Raw genomic sequence first — 26,567 nt, 5'->3', positions numbered from 1 at the left:
AATGGGTAGAGTACCAGGCTCAGAGTTCGACGATAGGTGACGACGCTGGGCACCCTCAGCTTCACCCAAACCCTGTGGTATTTCGGGTAATGGATCTTTCTCATAAACCGCAAGGGGCACGGGGAAAGGAACTGCTGAACCCTTTCCCCCTCGACCCGGATATTTAAATTTCACACGCGTTATATGGCTTCGTACTAGATGAGCCAACCTCTCAAATCAACCTTCAGGTAGTATACTTTGGTTTTAAGAATGATTTGAAGTGTTAAGTAAGTATCCATTGCATTAAGGAAAGGTTTAAAGCACTCTTTGAAAATCTGCGTCCATGAATTTCTACGTTGTCTCAAATTACAAAAATACAGCAAGTATTTGTTTGAAGAGAAATTATTTGAAAATTAATTACGATAATGAGCACCGCATTAATGTAACTAAAATATTGATGATCATAATTACCTGAAACAGAGTGGTTACTCATTTTTTCAAATCCCGGTTCCCGAATTTCCAGGAATTAACAATGTACTTCGTGTTGATTATTACTAGAGTTTAGAATATGATGAACGCCTGTTTTCTTTTTTTGGATTATCCTCATCGTTTTCCGTGTTGCTCTAGTATCAGTAAAGTCGGCCAAAAGCTATAGATTCAGTTGTAAAAAGTCCTACATGAATGATGGTCTATACTATAAGAAACAGGAATTGATTACACACCTGAGAGGAACAGAGCGTTCTCATTGGGAATTAACGATTCAATATCATGTTCCCGCTTTCAAACCCCTACTTTCAAAAACTGTATTCCTATTTTCCTCTATGATTTTTCTTTTTCCTACTGACTAACCACCCTGCAATTTCAATTTTCCACGAAAATATAAATACAAAGAGAAAAATTAGGGCGGAACAGTTATGTCAACAATTCATTTATTTAAATTATTGATAAATGGTTATTGGTATTGTTATTAAATAATTATTGCCACGGTTATTGATAAAACATATCCGTTGACATGCCATTTTTTTTCCTTTCATGCACATCCACGGTCTCCATAAACATATTTTCCAAATTTTCACGAAATCTACACACATTCTAAAATCGATTCAGCCCACTAAAGTGCCGTCTCCGACCTTTCGATGTGGTACCGTGACGGTGTGGATGCAGGAGGGTTATCAAATTGCCTCCCAACGCCGCATCCTGAGCAGCGTCGTCAGAAGATTCCCCTCAGGAGGAAGTCCCACTGCTCCCTTGATTTCCCCGAGCATGAACCGCAATCGTTCACTAGGCACCGAAGGGAAAAGGCACCAGGTCATTTGCTTCACAGATTAGCGATAGAGGATTTTGGTTAGGATTACAGGGAGTGGAGGAAATGTCAGGAGAACCTTGGTAAAATTAGCCAATTCTTAATAAAATGGCGCCAAAGAGACAAATTTAACATTCTATCTGAAGGACAGAGTTCTGCTCTGGAATAGGTTTTCGTATGCCACCAAGTTATAGGAAGGAATAATACTGAAAAATATAAACCCCACGATTTGAATCCAATCCTCATTGTGGAAATCCAGAACATAAGCCGTAGCATATTTTCAAATTCAGAAGAGATAAAAGCAGGTTATAGGAAGTATTTGACTTTATATGGGATAAATAATTTTCTCAACGAGTTCTTGCGATCAGTATGAGGTCAATCTAAAAGTGCGGGTGAATTTCCTTGATTCGAAAATCATCATCGGAATTTCTTACTTATCATAGAAATCATAATAAATTATTCCACCAGATATGCATGAACGAGAACATACTCATCTATCCATCTACTATGCCTAATTTAGGGATATTCAAAATATATTCTGGGGCTAAAGGTAGTAATATGCTGTTACCAGAAGGCTTTTTACCAAACCCAAAAATTACAGACGTAAGTTTTCACCTCTATGCTTTGGATAAAATATTTTCTATATTCCTTATGCCTGAAAGATTAATTTAGTGAATAATTTAAAACAAATCTCTCATTAAGTATTTAGTCACATTTTTCAGAGATTGCATGATCCCAAGGGTAGGTTTCAACAACGCGAAGATTCTCTAAGTGAGATTGTTGACTACGATGTTGTAATATTTCTTGCGTTTCTGCAGGGAGATTTCTTTCTGTTTTTCTTTGAGGATTTTGCATGAATTAGTGACCCAAAACTTCACACAGAAGAATGATGAAAATATAAAACCAAATACATTTTACATTACATGAAATTTTCCGACAAATTCTTTGAGCGGGGACAATAACGCAGACAGAGAATAAATAAAATAGGGACCTCGGCAATTTATTGGACAAAAATATTACGCATTATTTTCAATAGCCTTATAATATTTTTCATGCGTCACAGGTCATTTTAAAAGAGTTTAAAAAATATGTCTAAGTATTTGCACAAAATATAAAAAGATTGTACGCATAGCTATCGGATATCGGATCGGGTGGCGTGGGCTGATACCGAGGTTTCAATGAAACCATACCCTATCATATTCAGCGTAAAATCTCTGCAGCTTAAGTTTTGTCCGGAATTTCATTAATTATGGCTAAAAGTGACGAGCAATAATTAAAAATATCTTTTACATTAACAATAACAGAAGCCATGATAATCAATCATGAACCTTGAATATAATGTGAAAAACCCCTACTCACACTGTTTTCGAAATTCCAGAGAGGTTTACTCGTAGTTTCCACCCCTTTCCCATGTAATTATCCCGGAGATCTTATTAGATGAACCGAAGACATGGGGAAGGCAGACTCTGGGAATCGACTAATCTTTTTCAACTATCTTTTCTTCTATCGTCTTGAAGATCCATTTCAGAATTGGAAGGATCACTCGACTACCATATCCAATCCGGTATATGCTGGTTTCATGCGTTTTAATTTCGTCTTTAGGTGCTTTGTAATCCGAAATCAATTTAACTCATAATAGAGTAGCGTAGATAACACGCCTTTTCGGTGTCGGATTATGATGACCCTTCTCTGAGCCACAAATTCCCGTGCGTGGGTTTCCGATATACACCATTTGCTTCTAGCCTTCCGTCCTATTTCATTCTGATGGAAATGTCGAAGGAGGATGAATGACCGTCGGTTTTCATCGCCATGGTGAACTGAATAGCTGAATACAGGCTATTTGTGCGGCTGAGGAATTGGTGCAGTAGAAAAAAGAAATAGAGAGAAGGAAGAGAAAGGATAATGCATTAGTATGTGTAAAAGTCGCACACCACCTTGACGAATTCGATTGCCAAAATACAGATTTTGTTGGACGAATGATTCATTTGGGAAAACGAAGGTGAAAGAAAATAAGAAACTAGTTCCTAATGTAAATTAAAATCGAAAAATTTAGGTAAAACCATGGTGGGTGCTTATTTGAATAAGTGCCATGAATGTCACTGGTCTTCGTTCTATAATTGATCGCTGCTCCTACAATTCTGACAACATTTTCCAGTTCACGTCAATAACTTATTTCACTTTACAGGTAAGTATGATTTTCTCAGGCCTGATCGTGACAAATAAGTATTGTTAGAAATTATGATGTCTACAAAACGTTCGAGGTATATAACACTCCAAAATATAAAAAAAACTTAAAAATTAGAGAGAAAAGGAAGAGATTACGTAATAGAAATCAGTCGTGACATCAAATAACCAATAAACTGCTATTAATAATCACTTTTGAATTTTAATTCACTAATTTTACCGAGCAAAGAATCAAAACGTTTAATGGGATTTTTTTACAACAATAAAAGCTCGTGCGCGTGTTACTACATAAATAAGTACTATATTTTACATTGAGTGTGAAATCCGGTTTCTCCGGTGTCTTACGGTAGAGTTTATTTCGTATCTTAACCCTTCCTTTTAATATCACCCTATAAAATATAAAAATATTATTGCTCAATGTTGATAACATTATATATCAGCTCTATAGCGGCTTATGGAAGTGTAAACTTAGATATATAGTTAGTTTAAACTTAGTATATATGCACAGGAGCATCGATCATATATTATTCCTTCGGACGGCTACTCATTTCCGATTTGTTATCTGCACGTATCCAAGATGGGGAATGTAATTTTATGGTTTGCTCGGAGCGGAAGAAATGGGCGGTTCTTGGAAAGCTAATGTGCATGAGAGAAAGACGATGTAAGTAGAGCGTAATTAATAAACGCGTAAGCAAAATCGCGTCGAATGGAATGCACGAAATGCCAATTTCTCTAAGTAAATCTGACCTCTGTAGTACGCCGAGAATTATTAAGTGTCACGTTTGGTGATTAAAGCTAGTATTCAGCTCTGTAATGGCTGAGTATGGGGGATTTATTTATTCCACTGGGAAATTGCTCCCAGTCCTCCCATTCATCCGGGCTTCTTGTGATTGAGGAAGCTTCCCTGAAAGATTTCAAAAGGAACGTTCATCTCTCAGTTTTTATCCCCCGTCTCCGACTCCCTTTCATCTCCTTCTCTTCATCTCCGCCATCTCCTCTTCCTCGCCCTCCATCGGAAGATTCTGACTCCTCTCTCGCCTTTTCTCTTGTGCTCTACCGACCGAAAAAAATCATCCTCCCTCATCCCTGCTCACCCTTAAAGCGCGCCTGTGCCCTTTCCCATCCTTCCATCTACCGCACCCTTCAAACACCCTCAGCCCACCCGACCAGACTCTGAGCGTCACCCAGCTCTTCACGCCTTTGTGCCACCGCTTCGTTCTTCTCTTTAAAGTCCCAGGGGGTTTCGTTTGACGTAAAAAAAAGGGAGCTTCCCATCTTTAAATGCTTTATCGTTTTTAAAACGACTGCTGGATGTGAGCGAGATGGAAACTGAGGGTCCCGGTTTTCCCCTTATAAAGGCGTTTATCTGTACTCCTAGCCCGTATCTCACACTATTGCTATCCTTTTTCAACCCCCATGAATCTCCTTTCTCCATTCAGTCCTCAAAAAGTTTCTAACTCCCACCCTTTGAACTTATTCCGCTAACATTCTTCTCTCTCTTATCTCCTCTTCCTCAAGTCTCCATGGTGTTCTCCCAAACAGTTTTGATTGCAGTTCTGGTCGACCATTCCCATGACTGTCTTTTCGCAGTTTTTTTCTATACAATCAACTCCATGAGGGTTTCCTTTCTCACTTTCCCTCTCTATCTCTCTTCCCTCCGAGTTTTTTCCTCCACAACGCGGCTCCGATTCGTGTCAATGTTTCAACCGAGGAGACCCCATTGACCCTGTGAGCGCGTTCCACCCCGACCACGCCGAGCAATCGTTCAACTCTATCAAAGCTTCCATCGAGAGGTTTTTCTCGGGCATGATTGGGGGATCATCCTTGAAAGTACAAGGAAAACCTTTAAGGAACTTTACTTCTAGGTAATGAGCAAACGCTCTCCTTAATGAATGAAAAAGATTCAATTGAAATGGGTGGAAAGGGTAACAGGATTCAAATGTGGAAAATAACCACCCATACCCCCGTATTCTCTGTAGCAGAATGGAACGTACGGAAGTCGATGAACTAATTGTAAATAACTGCTCGTAGGCACTTACTTCAAGGGACCGAATTTTGTAATGTGTTTAACATATAAAATAACACGATACATATCTGTATATAATTATATATATATATATATATAAAATTACATTTCGGAGATTACAGTACATGCAGAAATATATACTGTTAAAGACGAACATTAGAAAGAAAAAATCGGTCAGATTGATAAAAAACAAATCAAATTAGGGTTAAATAAATATAAAATTTTTACTCGATAATAATAGGAATTTACCAAGAGATACATATCTAAAACCAGGATTAATAATTTCATTGGCTCATGATAGCTAAATATTGAAGATGTAAGAACTAATTAAGCTATATTTTTGCGAAACCGTTCAATATAGATTCCTATAATTTTTCAGATTTACCCTCAACATCCTACTTCCAAATTACCATATTTTTTACATTGTACGAGGGTCATCCGGAAAGTAGTACCCGTTCGTGAAATAAAGACACAAAAGTAAATATTAACAAACTAAAAAAATTTTATTTGAAAGAGGATACTTTAAACTACTTCTCAACATAATCTCCAAGCAAATTAAGGCATTTGTCATAACGTGTGACAAGTTTCTGTATTCCTGCTGCATAGTCCTTCGCCGCCAGCTCATTGAGATACGCGAGGGACCCATCTTGCACAAATTTTTGCATAATGCAGATGGTGTTTAACAATTTCATGAACAATTGTTCGAGAAACATTGGGAAAATGCTCACAGATGTCATCAATTGTGACGCGCCGATCGTTCCTCACGAATTCGTCAACTGAGCTCACCAGTTGGTCTGTAATGACAGACGGTCTCTCCGAACGCTCATCGTCGTGTGTGTTCCCCCTCCCCATGTTGAAGTTGCGACACCACCGCCGAACAGACGACTCGTCCATTACATTGTCTCCATACACCTCCTTTAATTGGCGATGAATATCACATGGGCGAACGTTTCTTGCATTGAGGAATTTAATCACTGCCCTCACTTCACAACTGGCGGCGTTCTCAATTTTTTTAAACATTGTAAACAATCACAGAAACAACACAGGCAATGCTAGCGTCACGCAACTTGGCTCAGAGAAGGCAGACAAGCCACTGAAGCTATCTGACCTCGTCCAGCGGCTACTCGCGTCGTCAGCACTTCATGCGGCACGAACGGGTACTACTTTCCGGATGACCCTCGTATTCTGCTATGCCCTTAAACTTCATAAATGCTGACTTATTTAGCCTTATAATTGAACCAATTTAAAGTGTTCATTAGTTTGATTCAAATCAATACATTTAGTTTCCAGTTATAACATATCTAATACTACATCTTGTACTTTCTAAATGGAACACAAGGGAAACTGTGAGCAGCTTCCTGAAATCATGTACCTTTTTCTCGTCAATGTGTGCAGTTGTAGATTTTCACGAATGCGTAAATCCCGAAAAAAATAAGACCTCTTACGAATGCCGTCTTTCATCGTGGAAGTAACCCAGCTTCTTTCTTCCACCGCGGTGACTGAGATAGCCATGACTCTGAAAGCGAGCAGTTTAGGATGAAACCGACGCCATCCGGAGACGCAATGCCGCTCAATGTGTCGTTCTGGCAGCGGAGGGGTTTAGCGACACATGGGGATTGTGAGGTCTTAATTCCGCCCGAATGAAGTTTGCCCCCGTGTGTCATCCCATCATTCTTCCTGACGCCTCTATCTCCTCCTCCTCTCCCTACCCACCGCTTCACAAGATATATCCCAAACCATCGCCCATACTCAACCTTTCTTTTTTGCCCTTCCCCACCCCGCCCACCATCTTGTCTTCTCCTCGAGCCCTACCTATCACTACTAATCTCATCCGCCACCACTCTACTCCATCCGCCGGTTCTTAGAGAGCCTTCGATGTAAGCGGGGGAGAACTCGGCGGTAAATGGGGTTCGATGCGTCGCTCTGAGGGTATTGGGAAAAGTTATCATTCGATATTGTTTAATCAATACCATGCGTCCACATCTGCATATTATCCTTTATTTTGCCGAAAGGCAGGGAGCATCAAGACGCCTGCGTTTCATAATAGAGGAAAAGGCTATCGGGGGAAAATTGAAGAGGATGTATGTAATCTGATTAATCTGAAATATTAAATTACCTTGAACTCAAACGGAAAAGAAATTCCCCTGGGGTCATTTTGGCATCAAGAACGATGATTTTTGAGCCCGTGTTCTGTTTTTTAAAGTCATAGTATTTTACGGTTCGCTGCTTAATAAATGAGAAAGTATGATTTTATATCACCATTGATAGCCCGAATTTTATCGGAATCGTTGAATCATGCAGAAAAAATTGTAAATTGATTTGACCACCGTAATGAATTAGAATTTTACATTAATCTATAAATATACATTGTTTATTTTTGTTGATATTTTATCTATCATTTTATATGCAATTTAGTCCATCAAGTATATATGATGTGTTAAATAAATAGAGTAACTGGGCCTAATCGTGGACATATACATTTCATCGGTTTGACTTCGTGAGCCTAATACGTTGACTCAAGTGCCAATTGTAAAGTTAGGGTTCATAAATACTTTCTTACGAGAAAGATTTTGAAATTGCTTGTTACATAACCACTATACAGATATTACCTTAAACCTTTTTATCCTCATCCTATTAACAATATACATGTACATTATCTTCTGCTTCAATGAGAGAGTAAGATGAAAGGATTACAATCAATCCAGAAACTATTCACCATGAATAAAAGAAAACATCTACATGCAATTACACGGTAATAAAGTGCTCGTCTAATGAGTTAGACGATGCTAAAGATTAGAGGGAAATGGAGATATCACCGGAAGCAGAGGAGATTTTCATAAAACCGGCTCCCTGATTTCCAGCTTTTGATACCAATAGATTAAACTTTAGGAGACCTGAATGAAAAGATGTTGGATAAACGAGATCGAAGATTGAAAGGGGCATCAACTTGAAAAGTGCGCGTGGGTGCTTTAAATCTCGAACCAGGGGAGAGATGAGGAAGGGGTGCGGGAGATCCAAATCCGACGCCGAAGGCCCAGAAACGGCAACACCGCCTCTCTCTCTCTCTCCGCTCTCCCTTTTGATTTCTTCCTAGCTCCCTACCACTCCCCCCCCGCCGCCGCCCTGCACCCCCACCCCAACCGGTGCGCCCTTCTTTCGTCCTCCAACATCCCCCTTCATATCATCTCTCAACCAGCCTCGCCAATTCCGAACCCATCAAGCGCCCTTCAATTCCCTCTTTTCCCTCCCCTCCATCCTGATCCTCTCCTTTCGGTACCTCCCCTCTCACCCGATCAAGAGCCCCACTCCTCGCCCCCCCCCCACACGCACCTTCTCTCGTCCCTACCTCCCTGTACCCACCGTCTTCCATCCCTATCTCAAACAATCTTTCTGTCTCTTTCAAGAAGAGGAATTCCTATGACCGGCCGTGCCGAACGTCCCCCTCCCTCCCCACAACACGCACTCATCACTCCCTCGGAATCATTCCAGTGGCTCAAGTGGCGGAGCCTGGATAAGCCCACCTAATTAATTGGCGTCCCTTACAACGTAATGGGACGCGGTAGAGGAAGGAGGAAATAAAAGTTGCTCGTTTTTTTTATTAACCGTTATATTTATATTTTTTCGTCATTATTTAGTGCGTTTTCGTTAATATTTCCCGACCGTTCCCGGTTTGGAGAGTGCCTTTAAAGCGTCATATTTGCCAAAATGATGGTAAATTCCAAAGCAGACGCGGTCATTATATTATGATGCCTACTTTTTGAACAGTCGTTAAGCCTTAAGTGAATGAATAATAACTACGGTTATTATACAATAATAATCATTTATTTCTGTAGGGCTAGACGACTTCTTAGAAAAACAATGCATATGAGTATCGTATATTTCATTATAAGTATCAACATATATTGGTAAAGTAACACGTATAAAAAAATTATGATTAGTTAAGAAATTTACATTAACAGCATTAAATGTTAAATAAATTGGAACTGCTCCAGTTCAGTAGTATCGTTGTCATCAAGAGCTATAGACAAATCAAACAATTCCCACACTACTTTTACAAAGGTGGAACCATTTTAGAAACATAATCATAATTTTAAGCTGCTGTAAATTCTATAGCTAAAACTATTACCAGAAAAATTGTCATTACAAAAGGCAGAGAAGATTATGCTAGTATTTTCACAATCTATTTGGCCCTCAATGATACTGAAATAATAAACGTTTAACAACGCTTGACTAACGCATGTTAGCCAAGCGTTATAAGCTCTAATTTTTTTTCCAAGTATATCTTTTTAGAAATTTATTTTGCTCACAGGAAAGAAAAAAACTTCTGCGAAATTTTACCACCAATGAAACACAACTCGCGTTCTAAACAGAAATAGAAAATATTGCAACATTCGTTTCTAATTACAAAAAATGCTAATTTAGCCCTTTTCATCAACCCTGTCTTCCGTTTGACAGTCGCACGGAAGCCCAGTGTGCCCCTCTTTCGAACTGGGTTTCCCATGCGATTCGGGAGTCCCACGACCTTATTCTTGCTCAGCCAATTCAGGAGTAACTTTCGGATTTAAGCTTGGAATTCTCCAGTCGGCCATCGAATATTTCCTTAAGGATGAATCTAAAGTAGCAAATATTTATGTGCTAAAAAAATAAATCATTTGAAATTTTAATAAATCTCCCGTTGAGCACCTGTGAATTATAATTTTCCGATACTGTTAAGCCTTACCCCTTTAGAGGGTGGATCTAGTACTTATGAGTGCCACTCCGAGAATACCTTCATAGTGGTAACGAAAGCTTCACTGTTGTCTCAACGATCACATTTTGCACGCTCAAATAATTTCCGCAATAGAAATCAATTCCTTATTTCATAGAACATCCTTTAATGGAATAGAATCTTGTAAATACGAATTTATTACCGCCTTTATTGCAAACGTAAAGTTTCAGACGATCTAATTTCTACTTTGACTATTATCTAAATCAGGGAGGAGCATTGCGATATTTATGAATGCAGAAGGGTATAGATAGTTAGCCATTTGTCTTCAATTTCATATGATAATTCTTCGCATTATTTACTTGCATTTCGATTTGGTGAATTCTTTCCGTAATTTCCCCTAGAAAGATCAAGAAGTTACGCTTTCTATGCTTCGAAAGCCGCAAATAGTAATGAGTGAGCTAAAACAAACAGCAGACAAAGACGTGATGACATTTGAAAGCTATCTCTACCTTACGTTCATATCTTAGGACATTTGGTCTAAATTTCGCCCAAATAAAGACCTCTATCTATCTATAGCTTAAAAGACGTTTCAACGACTCATTCTATGCAAGATATTAGCTTAATGACTAAGCTCCTATTTTCTATTATAATTTATGATTTTAGTTTAAAACGAATATTTGAAGAGTTTTGATAGAACATAAAAAATCATCTTAATGATATGAAATAAGTGGAAAATTAAAAAAAAGAATAAATATTTCTCTTATATTTTGTTAAAAAGCTAAAACTTTGCTTAAAAAATATAATCTCTTAATACTCCCATATCTTCTAAAATGTATTCATATTATAAGTAACTGTGACTATTCATTTTGAATTTTAGCTTAGGGCTTACATCACATTTTATGTAAAATCATCCAATTAGATAATGGTTCTTTCTTGAGCATGTTTAAGTCGCATTTTATCTTTGAAAAACGTTTGTGTAACCTGTGCACATATTGTGTTAATATACTTGTATTTCTTCATTACCTTATTGTTCTGTGTCGTGTGGAATAATAGGTTGCACATTATGCGATTTCAGCGCTGAATGCGTGTTTTCATTTAAAAAATCTGTGTGTGAAGCCTTCTATTGAGAACAATTGAACAAACACAGGAGAATAGAACCACGAGGGAACTTGTTCAAAAGATTATTTTTCAACTCACATTATCGCGGATTTGATCTCTTAAGCCTAATGTTTATTTTAATTCACCTTACCTTTAAGAGTCCCTTATTTATCAAGTTATAAATACTGCCCGCGAAATAAATATATATGCATTATCCAAAACTAACCTTAATTAGAACAATTAATGCATAATATGTCGGGAAATCTCTCAAATATTACGAGTGAGTTATTCTATTTCTTAAAATGAGGTGCTTGATATATTCTTCATATACTGAAAATAATCCTCAGCGCCTTAACATTTTCTTAATTTTAAAAACGCAATTTTTAAAATATTTCAAATCTACCGGAACATTAATCTTATGTTTCATCAAAGATTTTACACGTTAATTAAGGGCCAGCGAAGTAAATTTTGATGCCTCGGGCTCTTAGAAATCCGATGACCCACGAGTAAAGGTCATTCATGGGAATGTGTAGTACATGGCGCCACCGCCCGGCAGGTGAGTTCAATGGGTCAGAGGTCGTGACATTTAATTATTTGCAGTCCCTACACCCTTGAACCGAAAATCATCGAGTTAGCAGGTAATTATCACACATAGCCGCTGAAACACCATTCCCTTCACATTAACGCAGTGAGAGACTAAGGGAACGAGAGAAGCAAATGAAACTGACACGTCATAATTGCGTTAATATTCAACAATACGTCCTTTAAGATAAATATTTTCATTTATCTTTGATATCTATAGATACGTCTAAAACGCGAATACTTTGGTATTGATTCCTCCTATTCCAAGACGCATTTTGACAAGGAAAATATCATTTTTTCAAATCATTTGTAAAAGTTTTGATTTCTACCATTATCTTACGGGTAAGAAATACTTAATGCTGTGGATACTAATTGCACAAGACAAAATTACCTAACTGCAGATATAATAGCCACCATCATTCCTACGTGTGCCTCTTAGACGTTGAATTCCATACGATCAACTGCCAACTGAAAGAATAGTTCAATAATCTATGGTAAATATATTTTCAACAAAATATATCCCAGCAATACTCAAATAGTATTTTTAAATAAGCGTTTTCCATAGTTTTCCACAATTTGATTAATAAAATGCTTACATATTGTAGAGCTATTCAATAAAATTACCTTTTGAATTACAACGGAAAAAATAGTTCTGAAAACTTTCGCTCTTCATCTATGGTAGCCAACATTTTATCTATTCTTGCTATCGAACAAGCTTTTTGCACTGTTTTAAACTGACCAAATATTTTCTGTTTTAAAATTAAAACTAAGTTATTTTCTATGGCAAATGCTACCACAGTTTTCAATAAACTAATACAACTGATGATTAAAGCTTAAAATACAAAGTCAGTTTTTGGTAGGAGGTAGTTGAAAAAGCAATATTAAAAACATCTCTACATGTAACGCAAAACCATTGCACTGAACTATTGTGGGACCATATAAGGTGATTCAAGTGCAGCCTACGCCGTCTTCAATATTATACAAAATCATGCCTATGATTAATTTTTGCCCTGTAGTATTCATAAATGATAAACGACAGTCTCAAATCTTCCTAAGAGATGCCAGCCAAATCGAGTGTCGTGAACTTTTATCGCCCAATCTTTAGTATCTCTACGTTTTTCTTTCGGTACCGAAGGATTTTGAGGAGAGGGCTTTCTTAACTATGCCTCCAAAAGATTTGTAAACCTACCAGACCTCTCTCACCTCTTAGTTGAACCAAACTTTCTCTTCGAAAACTTTATAGGGCCAGCGATAAGTTCTTCCCCCTTCTGATTAACAAAGATGGCGATAATGATTCCACAGCAACTGTGTTAAATACAGCTTAAAGTTACACCGCAAGCAACTTTAACGTGATATGGTAAATCATAGGTATAAGTATTTTCGCAACCTAATTATGCTCATGTAATATTGTGCAATGTAGAACCCGCCAAAGGGTTAAACTTAAAACATGCCTGGTATAATACTTAGTTTTCATATACATAAATTATATCAATTCGTCACAATTAAAGTTAAATTTTTTTAATGCATGCTGCATTACACTACGAAAGTCAGGTGTTCCGTGGTATTTTTTTTAACGATATAATAAATGTTTTACTTATGATAAGAAATATGTGAAGTTTGTGAATATGTGAAATTATTTGTCATTAGATATAAAATTATTAATAGCTTGTTCCATGTTTTCCTTTAGGAGCTCAGAATATTCTACTATATGGATGCAATATCGTTTATGCAGTAAGAGCCCTATATTTTCGTAAGTTGATTGTATTTCCTCCTTTAATAGTAAAACTATTTCAGCATGTGTGTTCAAGTTCATAGGCAAACTAGAGTAATCGACCTGGAGGTTCGTTTGATGAGGATAGCTCACCGCGTACGCTACGCTACATATCCTACAGTCTGTGAAATTCACGCATCACGGTAGGTGGGTTACCTCCTTCCTCAGTGCCGTTTTCCTCGGAGATATGTTCCCAGAAAACTTTCGCAACTGGAACTTAGCTGGCCTTGAGGGTTGTCAAAGTCATCAGGGATCAAACCTGAACCCTTGTATGCACAAAAAATAATTTTTCACCATTAAAATAATAGATAAGATAATGCCTTTTTTGGGCGTTCGTCAACAAATGTATACAGATCGATACAAATCAGTTTTCCCCGGGTTCCTTCAGCACAAGGAATATAAGTGGATAAAATTTGCACTAATATTACCTACTGAATTATTTTATATACCTGAATTCACTTTTAAGCATGCAGAGAAAACTGAAATATCAGTTTCAATCGCTCAGAATCTCCTAAAAGTATTTTTCTAATGTGTAAGTATAACTTAAAACCAATGACGGATATTGCCGAAAGATTTTGAACCTAAGAGAAGGATTTTTTAATATTTTTTCTGAAGAATTAATAAACAAAATGAACAGTTTTGAAACGTGAAATAGCCATATCCAATTTCCCTTCTCTACAGAATAGTGTTACATATTAAATACTATGTTAAGATTAATATACGTGACGTTAGAGATATATATATAGAACGCGTTTAAAAATGGAATAACGATTTCTGCAATTATGTGTAATGCTCAGAGATTAGTTCTCGACAATTAGAAGGGCAATATTTATTTATTTATGGCAGCTAATTTTCGGCAATGCAAAATGGATTGAGTTTGAGACATTTTTATAAGTGTAAATATCTCTTTTCTTAAACAATAAAAATAAAGCGAGGTATTAATGTCAATCAATGAGATAAATAATTATTATTTTAATAGCTATATGCAATGAATAAATATTTTCAAAAGTAGGAAGCTGGGAATGCTGTTTTCAGTAGAACTCCATGAAGTTTGCAAATATACGAGATTGGCCTAGTCTTTTTCTGTTTATGAATAGTTTTCTTCCAACTTAACCCCCCTTCCCCCACTTCTTTCCTACTATCTCGAGTTTTGCAGTGACTATGCCAAAATCCAGGTCACTACATTGTAAATACACGCCAGATTTCTAATTGTATCTTAACCCTCACAACTAGACTTAATTAAGTTGACGTCTCCAACTCTCCCCTCTTACGTCAGCACTCATTTGGACCACATTAAAACTCAACCGTTTAATATGCCTTTGCAGTAGTGGTTCGAACCCACAGCTTTGACGTGAGGTGAAGGATAGCTTATTCTAGTGATGCCAATCCGGGCGTAAGATAATTCAACCATTGTTAATGTAATTTGACTCTGAGAGGGACGATATTGAAGGAAATGAGTATTCCATCGCTGAAAAGGTAATGCTGCGCATGAGCGACAATGGAACCAATTGCCGAAAATATATTCATTCATAGGTTCTGGATGCAGTAATTTAGTCTTATTCTCATTTAGTTTTTTCTCCTTTTTCACAAGTTTCTGACGTCTTAAAGACAAGATAATGAATCAACTGCATATCATGAAATACGTCTAATAATTTTCACCATCTTCTTAATGCGCCGAATCCTATCTGTCTTCGTCCTCTGAATCGTTTGAAGCGTCATAAAATAATGATCAAGTACGTCAATCACCGAGCTAACATTCCAGAGCACGATTCCCCCACCCACAATTAACCCAAATATTTGTTTGATAGGCGAGTTTCATTGTGAGACCTCACCTAGTACTGAGCCTTAGTATAGACCTTGTGAAATTCACACACCACGGTTGGAGACCAGTTCCTTCCCCAGTGCCGCCTGTGGTTTCCCAGGAAGACCTGGTACCCGTAAAGCTATCCAGCTCCAGTGAAGCTGAGGGTGCTCCGATGCGTGGCCGGGAACCGAACCCGAGTCCTCAGGTGTTTAGTCCAGAACTCTATCCACTTGGCTACCAAGCCCCCACCTTCTGAAGTAGGAGAAAAAATAATATCTTCCAGTAAAAAAAATTATGTACAATATGAAACTCAATTTGAACCCCTGAACTGGAAACGTTCGTGGTTAAAAAATAAATTTGCATGGTTATGCAAAAATACATATAACTTTTGTCCATATTAGTCAATTTGGGATTTAACATGTACACTGTCTAAATGTCCTTCCCCACTATCATCAATTAATTGTCACAGAGACCCGTGCATTCAACGAGAACTCATTCCTTGCGAAATAAATTAAAATTACTATCACAGATGGTCGTTATGCAAATATTAGTACAACATGATTATTTGCTAAATTAATTAAACACGAGACCGATATTATTTAATGAATTAATAGCTCTGTTTAATGGCAAATTCCTGCATAAACGTCAGTTTTCGAGTAAAATCATGGTTTATGGTCATGTGTGACCTAGATTCAATGCATTTACCTATGATAACAAGGAGTAAATTGGAAATAATAGCTTCTCACCGATTAAGTTTCTGTTTTTCAGCGGGATTCAAAATAAACTTCAGCATTGAAGTACCGGATTATTATAATGTCCACTTGTTTCACGATGAAACGCTCCTCTCGGAATACATCTTGAAGCTCAAAAATCAGAGCAAGGTGGCAGTATTCTATATGATATTTTGAAGCTCTACAGCATAATTATTTTTAAAGAGATTAAATCGTTTTATAAACATTTTGGTAGTACACTTTGTCCAAAATAAGTGACGTCTAATCTCGGGTATTTCAAACACTTATGTTGGCGTTTTAAATGAATCTCGTGACTGACACATCTACATCTACATAACACCCCGCAAGTCAGCGCAAGGGCGTGTGGTGGGGGGTGTCAGGTCAACACCCTTTAACAAGAACAAAATCACAAGCAAATTCAAGAAATCCATGCAAGCCTATGCCCACAGAGGCGTATACATTCATGCAAAAACCCTTTCAACCTACACGCATCAAACACATACAATCAACTAACAAAAAATTGCACCTTGAGATGCAGTAAAATTTATCCAATAACGTGCAAGCAAGAATTTGAAAAGTAAGAAGGTGTAATTCCACTACCACATAGACATGCAACATACAACGATCGCCTCTCCCAAAGACACAGGGAAAGTTACCAAAGCTGTAGGTGCGGGAGGGTCCCCACACAGACGGAGACGAGAGATGAAAGTGGAACCTTAAAAACAGACAAAGCTGAGCAAGAAGTATTGTAGAGAGCACTTCATTTTTTAAAAGCATTCTAATGCAATCATGCGGGTTTTGACAACAAAACACACGAGATTAGTGCAAGTGCATGCAATTGAATAGAACTAATTATTCCCTGGATGCTTAGGGCGGCAAGTGGAATTTTTACTCTCTATAACCCTACAGTTGTCCTAGGAAGAAGGAGTTTTTGAGTCTGCTAGTTCTGGCATCTATTTTCCGAATTTTATATACTTGATCCAAAATTCAATATATTTTAAATTAGTGTGAATAATTTACGAGAACTCGGCGAGAAACATGCAGATCTGAAATTGTTCAGTAACTTCAACCTAGAGTTAAATCATCTTTCTTCTAGTGATTCCCGCCCCAACAATCGCAAAGCAATTGTATTCGCGCACACAACCGTAGCAACTATAATTTTGTAACCATAATTTAACATTAACTATTAATTATTGAAAATATATCAACTTTAGTAAAGCGGTATCCTTTCCATTGTTTTTCGTAGAAGTCATCTTCCAGCCAGTATCCGAATGCTCTACCTATTAGTGTGTGTAATTACAAAGGGAAATGTGTGGAATTACAAAGTAAATTATTTAATTTCATTTCAATCTCTACCTATTAGTCTACGATCGACAATTACGAATCTTGCTCATGAAATTACTTTTACGTGCATATTCCTTACTAACATTATTTGTGTGTCGATTTTTCCGAAAGAGGCCGTAAAACTGTAACGACTAAGTGCTACTTAGTTTATCGCGGATAGCGCTCTCCCCCCATCCATTTCCCTTCCCCGGTGTAATTACGTCATAAAAAGATAGTCATCGATGACGGATATTGGGTGCATGAGACTCCCGGACGTAATTCAATATTGGGCCGCATTAACTAATTGATGTCATGCTCGGTGGAAAGGTCTAACGCTAATCGAGCTTCGGTTTCCCAACCTGCGATAGGCAGTCCGTCAAAGGGTCAAAGCAATCCTTCTCCTATCCCGCTTCAACCGAAAGCCGAAATTAATTTTTTTCCAATGATACTGGAACCGAAATGTGCACCTTGTGGAGCATAAACGTACCAATTAGCCCTAATTAAACCTCAAGGGGGTATAAAAACGATGGCTTTGGACTCCGATGCACTTTTACTCAGACGTAACCGCGGGTAATGTAGTCTTGCGTAGGAGTTTAAAAGAAAGGACCTAGTCCTCATGTAGAACGTAATGAAACGTGTTGATATATGTAAACAAAACTTGAACTAAATCTTTTAACTACATCAGTTACTATCATCATGAACGCGTGCCATATTTTTTCTATTAAAAGAGCGGTAAAAAACATTATTATTAATGACTTTCTCATGGACCTTAAACTCAGTTAAACAAAATTTAATACACGCCTTGACCAAAGTCGTAGGCTAATTTTTAAGCGGGGCAAGTATTCATAACTAAGAGATATTGGATTTATTTATTGAAAAGAGCAATACGTTTATTTGCAAACAAAAGCATTCCAGTTCAAGTAGAAGAAATGCTAAATGTATGAAAATTTCCTCATATAATGAATTTTCTGGCCACATTGTTTTAATAAGTAGATAAAGCTTTCATTTAAATGAATTTCACAAATATCTACGGAAAGCATACGATTAGTGTATGCGATAAAGACGTAGTAATATAGAGATTATATTTTTCAACAAAAAGTTTCTAGAAAAACCCTATATATTTTTACTGAATGAAAATACATATTTGATCCCTATAAAAATATCACGCTAATCATCCTGATGGAAAATTAGGTCCATTGGAAGACTTCTTTGATAAACAACAATACATAGATTCCCTTTTTTTATTATATCCATTAACATAGATGGAATTTTGGTTCATAAACTCAGATTATTTACATCTTGAAGCATATAAAGGAGTATAAATCAATATTCCGGATATTGAGTTATTCATTGCTTCGGAATGATATATTCGAAGGCCAATTGGTTAGAGTAATTGCATGCTGCTTCAGATATCTTGTTGTAATTGGAGAGGAGCGCCATTTTTATATGCGGAGTCTAATGATTACGATTGTAACAATATTTATCAGCAATTGCTTATTATGAATCAAAGTTAAGAATAAGGAGTGGGGGTCTCATTGGTAAATGACAGATATATGGGCTTCTAAAACTATCCATCACACCACGGGTAGAGCACTGTTTCACTTAAGTTATGAGACTTAACTTTGTGCCGCATTCATGGCGCTCACTTCGGTCGTCTGAAGCGCCTACTTGAGTGACCAATTTCCTTCTGTAAATAAGGAACAATGATAAATCAGGTTTTCTTTATCCATCTCTCTTAAACTTCCTTAAAAATATCCTACTTCCACTAAAAACCCTTATTTCTACAAATCTAAGTCCTTACAAATGACAGTCACCAAAAATTCATTAATATAACGTATATCTTGAACGAAAGTTAACTAGCCGTCAAAAAAGTCATGTTTCATATGAATATACAAATTCTTAGGGAGTTTATATTAAAATAAAATAGAAAACATATATTTTATGGAATTTTCAGTCAATTGTAAAACTTGTCTTGCCTCGGGAATTTTTTGCTTAGACAAAGTTAGAGAAACACTTTACCTAATTCGATGAAAAATAATCAAATGAATGATAAAACTCCATGGTAAAAAGTAAATAAAAATAACAGATAATGTAGAATAAGGTTTGGTTTCACGAATGCATTAGTAACAAAAGGTACGAAGATATACACCAATGGTTAACTAAAAATGTATTGAATATAGATGTTTCTACGTAACGCGTATTCAGCCCTGAGATCCATCAAATTAGATAAATAAATTATAATTTTGAAGAACGTAATTAATGAGATGACGGAATAAATATTTCACATCCACGGTAAAGGCCAAAAAATATCAGGGCTTGTTAAAACTCCGCAAATGACCAGCCAGACGCTGGAAATTCCGACGGCTTCAGGCAGCGTGTCAGGGGCCTTAACTCCCCGAGCATTCAGTCACGCGTGTAACACCCGGCTGATCTCCCCACCGTCGCTCCATCCCGGGCAGACCCGTTTGCCGAAAAGGTCAACGTATATTTATGCATGTGTATATACATATACACATGGTAGCGAAGAGAGTGGGTCCCTTGGGCATATCACGCGGCCCGCGTGTGTGTGTAAGGCCCCGTGCTTTAGGCGGAGTCTCTCTCCCCATTTCTCTTTCCTGTACCACTACCTTCCAAACTTCCTCCACCCTTCCCGGCAGACTCGCTCTCACACGCACTCTCTCTCTCCCCACAGATTCGACCGACGGTCTTGGCCATGACGTCGCTCAGCGGAGGAGGTGGTGGCGGAGGTGGCGTAGTGGGAGGGATCACCGTCGGAGGCGGCGGTGGAGGCAGGAGGAGGAGCCTGTGGGGGGGCGGAGGAGAAGAGAAGAAAGGGAGCAAGGCGGCGGAGGCGAGCCGGAGAGGCCGGGGGCGGTCGGAGGGTGAGAGCGCGGCTTGCCTGGGGGGCGGAGGAGCCGTGGAGAGGCTGTTCCTCCAGCAGCACGACGGCGGCCGGTCGCGGAGGAGCAGCGGGGTCCTCCTCAAGCCGCCGACGGTGGTCGTGGTGCCGGGAGACGCGGACGACGGTGGCGCCGCGGCTTGGGAGATGAGCGACGCGGAGAAGGCGGCGGGGGGCCTGCTGGGGCTAATGGGAGAGGGTGCGGCGTTGACGAGAAAGGAGGAGGTGATGCCGCGCGGGGTGTCAGTGGTGGTGTTGGGAGAGGGTGGCGGCGGTGGGGGAGAGGCCGTCGAGGCAGCGGCGGCCGAAGAGGTGGAAGGAGGGGAGGAAGGGGGCGGCGGAGGATGTGCAGAGGAAGGGAGAGCGGGGGAGGTGGTGGAAGGTGAGGCGGCGTCGGAGAAGGCCGAGGGGCCGGGAGGTGGCAGAGAGGGAGGGGACGGAGGGCAGGAGACAGGGGAGGAGGACGTTGCAACGAGGGAATCGAATCAATGAAGAGTTGGGAATCGAAAGAGAAGAGATGAATGTGGAAAGGAAATGAAGAAAAAATGAAAATCGGAACCGCGGTTTTTAAGAGGACTACCATCACAGGACTACCACCACATAAAAATTGACACACACACACACACATACTCACACACAGATGTATAAACTCACATAAACTCAAACAATTACATATATACACGAGCACACGAACCAAAACATTTTCACACAAAACGGTAGGACGAGGGATGATGCTTTGGTATAAAATCGACGCCATTTGCTTTCCTTTTGGAAAAAGTGCTTGGAGGATGAGAAGAAAATATGGAAGACTGCGTAAGGACTTGATTCCCTACGGGAAAGAGGAGGAAATTTCGAATTCTCGAGGAAAATTTATGAGGTAGGAAGAAATAACGCTCAAATCTCTTCAAGCTCCTCGTGTTGTTTTCATTCTTCTTTAACACCTCTTTTTGTTTTTAATTTCTGAGCCTCTATCTCACCGCTCAAGATGGAAAGTTTCATGTCTATGAAAAAAGTTTTTAAATGATCCACTCATTATAAGTCCATTGTGTGTATTTTAAAATATCTCTTCCAAACTGAAGGGCACGCACAGACAGTACGTTTGTATCAGAATCGATGTTCCGAATTTCATTTTTTCGGATGAATTCTCGAAAATTGCGTTTTTCCGTCGGATGACATATCGAATTATCCGAAATTTTTACGCACAAAACTTGATGTCTTTTTCAAAAAAAATTATCGGTGTTACATGGTAGAAATTGGAATCGTTACTCAAAGTCTTAAATTCAATCTTTTTACCTACTTTGTGTACTTACGTCGAATTTTAAGAAGATCATACTACAATGTAAAATCTGGACAGTAAATCGAAATAAGAAAACAATCCAAGACTTGATCTGTTACGTGAAAATAAACGCATATACGCATATAACAGTTCTCACGCGTGTGTCAATTCAAAAATTGTGAAAATACACTAATTTCCAGGCCAAAAAGGTGCCTTACTGATCAGTTGGTGAGCACAGAGAAAACTTTTTGAGCTAGTAAAAGCGTTGCGATGCAATCGAATTCAACCTTAAAGCGAACTCATAAGAGCGAATAAATATAAAAATAATAAAAAGTGAACGGTATACCTATTCTAAAGTAACACATAAATGGCATTTTGACTTATAGAATTCCGCAATAATGATACGCAGATGCTTATATAGAATCAGAAGTAGCTGCTGGATTATTTCTGTAATGACAAATGATAAAGATTTGTTGAAATTTTGTACCATAATTTTCAGTCTATTTTATTCGAGGCTGTTCATCTAAAGTTCCAGACATTTTATTGCAAAGCTCCTCCTTTCAGACCTGTGAAATATTTTAATGTTGGAGATAAAGCAGGAAAGAAAGCACTGTCAAATGAGTGCGCTTATTCAACCGAGTTCAAAATTCGGGCCTAGTTAATAAATTAGCTAGATAAGGTTAAAAAACTTCTTTAATGGATAATAGTTCTAATCACGTTGGAAAATTTAATTCAAGATCAGCGGCGGGAATCCTAGAAAAATATTCCATTTCAATCAAAAAACGGTTCTCTAATTCTTCAATTAAATGATTAAACCATTTTTATCACGATAACGAGTCAAAACAAAGCCGGAGGGTAGAAAAAGGGGTAAAATATAGAGGGAGATGTAGAAATTGAGAAGTATTTGTATTTATGTTTGTGTGAATATGTATATATATATATATATATATACCCAAAAGTATTGCACTGGAGAACAAAAGAAAACAAAACACATAAAAAAATAGAAACTCACATGGTGGAAACTCGAAGGCAGTTTGACCACCGAAAATTCGGAAACGTGAGGGTTTCTTTTCTTTTTGTGTTTCTGTGTTTTTGTTTGCCTGCGCCATCTTGAAATACATTATATACATATACACATAACATATTTGAAAGTCTGACGGATTATATATATACATATTTATATGTATATATATGTATAAATATATATGCATAAATATATATATGTATGTATATATATATTTATTTATATATATGTATAGGATAGTGACTTTACCACATATAATTGTAATAAATTCTAGTGTTTCTTCTTTTTTATGTGTGTGTCACCCCGTGTCATATAATTATATGTATATATATATATATTTATTATATATATATATATAACATTGTTTAGATATAACCACGGAGTTTCACGGCCTTACTCTCCCTTCGTTGTCTGAAGAAGAGGAATTTTACGTACGCAATGCGGTGTATCGGACCCAAAAGGGGAAGGGAACGGAGAGGATGGAAGTGCGGGAAAACGCACACAGACGCACCATTTTATCCGAGCGAACACTCCTCATATGCCCCATGCGCCTTCACCGTTTCCTAATGACGTGTCGCGATACGCGACGGGTTGGATACAACCAAATTCATCCCCACTTATATTGACCCATTAATAACTTCATTAATTAATATACCAGCGACATCCTTCTCCAGGGACTATGGAACTCGTACATGTGTATTTGAGGCCGTCTCATTAGGCAATTCCTCCAAATATTTAACGCATGCGGAAAAATAATCCCGTATTTTCTCCGGTGAAATAATTGACCCAACCCATCTGTAAGGTTGACGTGTGATGAATGTACCAAGGGACCGGATACGGTAATCAAAGGGATAGCCAAGAGTACCATGAAGTTCGCAAACCGCAGACCTTCCCCCTCTTGAAGAAATAATCTTATCAAGGGGTGAAATAGCCTCTTTGGAAGGTTGGTGTGTTCCCCCCTGGCGATTCAGTCTACGGTGGAAATAAAATACATCAGCCTCCTTAGTTAAACGGACCGAAACATGAATGACGTTGGGGTTGGTTGTTCGCGAATACGATTCGACTGGAAACACCAGAACCAATAGCAGCGACCCATCAGCAATACTCAGCGCGGAAAGCTAATGTTTTCGCATCCAGCTTTGAGGTTCATCACTTTGAAAATGCCACGAAATTTCCTTCACTGAGGTGAATAAATTTGAATTTTAAATAATAGTACCGAGCTACGAATAGTTTTTTGTATGCATGTTACTATAAGGTGAAAAAGTATTCGTCACACGCTATAGAAAATCTTATTTGAGAAAGATTACCTTAACTTGCAATGTACCATTTCTCCAACACGGTTACGGTTGAGCATAGTTTTTTTAACGGAAAGAAAACATTTTCACGGAAATAAATAAAATGAAAATATTTTGCCACAGATCATGAAAGTACAGCATGTTACGGCTGTCTTTCAAATTCGTTGTCTTCCAATCGGTAGAGTAGGATCTCGAGCGTTCATCAAGCATGGCGCTAGTTCCTCGTCGATACAGACGTCGATGTAAACTTTTTGAAATGAATTTCAGTTAAAATTTGAAGCAATTCAGCTTAGCAATCCAGACTAAGGAAAGAAAATGCGCATTTAGACATTGGAAATGATTTGAACGAAAATTACGATACAGTAATATATTCCCAACCAAAAAAATGCAGTTAAAAAGGTATACTTCAAGAAATTCAAATTGTTGGAACGCACTCCTTGGAAAATTAGCTGGCTGATTCTAATTCATTATTTCTTAAGTATCGCTGAGGACTATTAATTAATACACAAATTTGTGTCGGAACTCATTGTTTTCTAAAGGTGAAAAATTATCGCTTTTACAAGGGAACTTTGAATACAGAAATTGCCTAATATTAAAAATATCTTATTTAGCTCTTGAAATTTAACTCGCTTTATGGGCAGAAAATCCAATGTCCGAGATGCAGGACAGAGAAAGAGAGAGAGTTCAAACGGTAATATTGCTCTTATATAAGAGTACAAAAATATGAAATTCCACGATTTTGATAGTCTTCAAATTCCAAACATACGAAATGGAATTAAATAAATATGTGTAGTGATTTACAGTCACTAAAACTATTCACAACTACTCAAGTCATTTTGCAAGAATTTCAGTGGATAGCTTTGGCAACTAGGCTAATAAGCTGAGCGTAGAGATAAATATAATAAACATACGTAGAGAGAAATTGAACATATCAATTACTGTGAAATACATCTTTTTTCAATAATATATTAACCAGTTTCCTATTGTTTTCGAGGCTAGTGTCACAGTTCTTGAGAAACGTTATTTTTTGCGTAATTAAATTTTTTGCAACAGCATAAAAAAACTGCATGCTGATGAAAACATTGATGACTGCCGTTTAGAAGCAAATAAGCTTTTCATAAAATTTAATTTTCCGTGTAACTTATTTTGTGAATCCGCAAGCACATTATTTCTTCAATTTGAAAATTTACCATTTTCCGTCATTCAGAATGTAGCCATATACTTCGTATCTACGTAATAACAAATAAAGTTTAAACAAAATGACTTGAAACTTATGCATACATAAGTTCATCTGTGAAAAAAGGATCAAACGAGGGAACAGGTACTCCTAAAATTGTTATCAAGAATGGAATGAAAATTATGACAAGTGTACGTTCGCTCCGCTTGTGATAAGATTAATTTCAACAGTACACCCAAATGAATTACGCTATAAACGTACACCAGGTCATATTTACGATCTCCGATGACCAAAATATTTTATTAAATTTAAAAATTAAAAAATACTGAGGTACAATCTGAGCGATGAAAGAATTGTGTGACGCTGATAATATCCGTCTTGTTCAATGGTGATTACGGTTCCAATACATTGACTACTGTCATCTAAATTTATACCTCTGAAATTAGAATGGAATACATTTTTAAATATTTATTCAATACATCCTTATTTAAATTTAATCCTTTAAACTACTGAATTTTACTTTACATCAATGGTGGTGGGAATTAGTTTTATACTAAATCGCTCTTATTGAATCGCTAATTTTACTTCCGAAAATACCAATTTGGTCGAATTACTCCGCAGAAATTAATGTGAATATATGCTTTTAAATAAGTAAATAAAAAACAGCACGCATTTCAATATTTTATATACTGATGGCACTGAGTTTCAAAGTAAACTCTAGGTTTGAATCATAAGTAGTCAATTTGTTTATAATTCCGGAGAATAAGAAATACACCAAGATCGATTTATTTGAATAAGACGCTAAGACTAAGGAGAAATAATTCTATCGGAGAAAATCATAATTAGCAATAAATGTACAATCCCTTGAACAACATATTTTGCACCCTCAGTCAAAATGCAAATCTGCATTACATACGAATATTATATTTTTTAATTCAGATTTACGGCAGTAAGAGAATAATCCATTAAAAAAATATGATTTACAATATCAACTCACCGAATTGATCCCAATACGTATCGCACATCGACATACGTGCACATTTCGCGAACTTGAAAAGAGACAGACATGAAAGTGCGATATCTTCTAGAAAAGAAATGTTTCGTCCGAGATCATCTTATTTCCTAATCTTGCTTCAGTTGATGCGCGCTACAATATTTTTAGCAACTGCAAACAAGCCCTTTGAATCGATTGAAATCGCAAACGCCACCAACCCGAGAGGACCTTAGGGAGATCCCAACATTTACGAAAGAGTCGGGCAAATATTGACGCAGAACTCCTCCGATGGATCAGTAGCGAAAACTGCAAAATAAGCCCTATGTCCTAATGGCTCTATCCTGCGGCACGGCCTTAAGAATGACGACAAATCGCACCCCGAAAGTGCAACTT

At 37.7% G+C, this 26,567-nt stretch overlaps 1 protein-coding gene across 1 annotated transcript in view; it reads left to right on the top strand.

The window, feature by feature from the left end:
* The window catches only part of LOC139696876 (potassium voltage-gated channel protein Shaw-like), a 318,999-nt gene extending 297,094 nt beyond the window's left edge, over positions 1-21,905 (top strand). The window contains 2 exon segments of the mRNA XM_071595756.1: positions 20,202-20,720; positions 21,885-21,905. Of these exon segments, the coding sequence (XP_071451857.1) occupies positions 20,202-20,720; positions 21,885-21,905 (540 nt within the window).
* Positions 21,906-26,567: the final 4,662 nt, after the last annotated feature.

This window comes from Hetaerina americana, unplaced genomic scaffold, assembly GCF_022747635.1.
Source record: "Hetaerina americana unplaced genomic scaffold, ioHetAmer1.1.p SCAF_7, whole genome shotgun sequence".
Lineage (NCBI taxonomy): Eukaryota > Metazoa > Arthropoda > Insecta > Odonata > Calopterygidae > Hetaerina > Hetaerina americana.
Note: the sequence above shows the minus strand (reverse complement) of the source record. Positions and strands in the feature narration are given on the sequence as shown.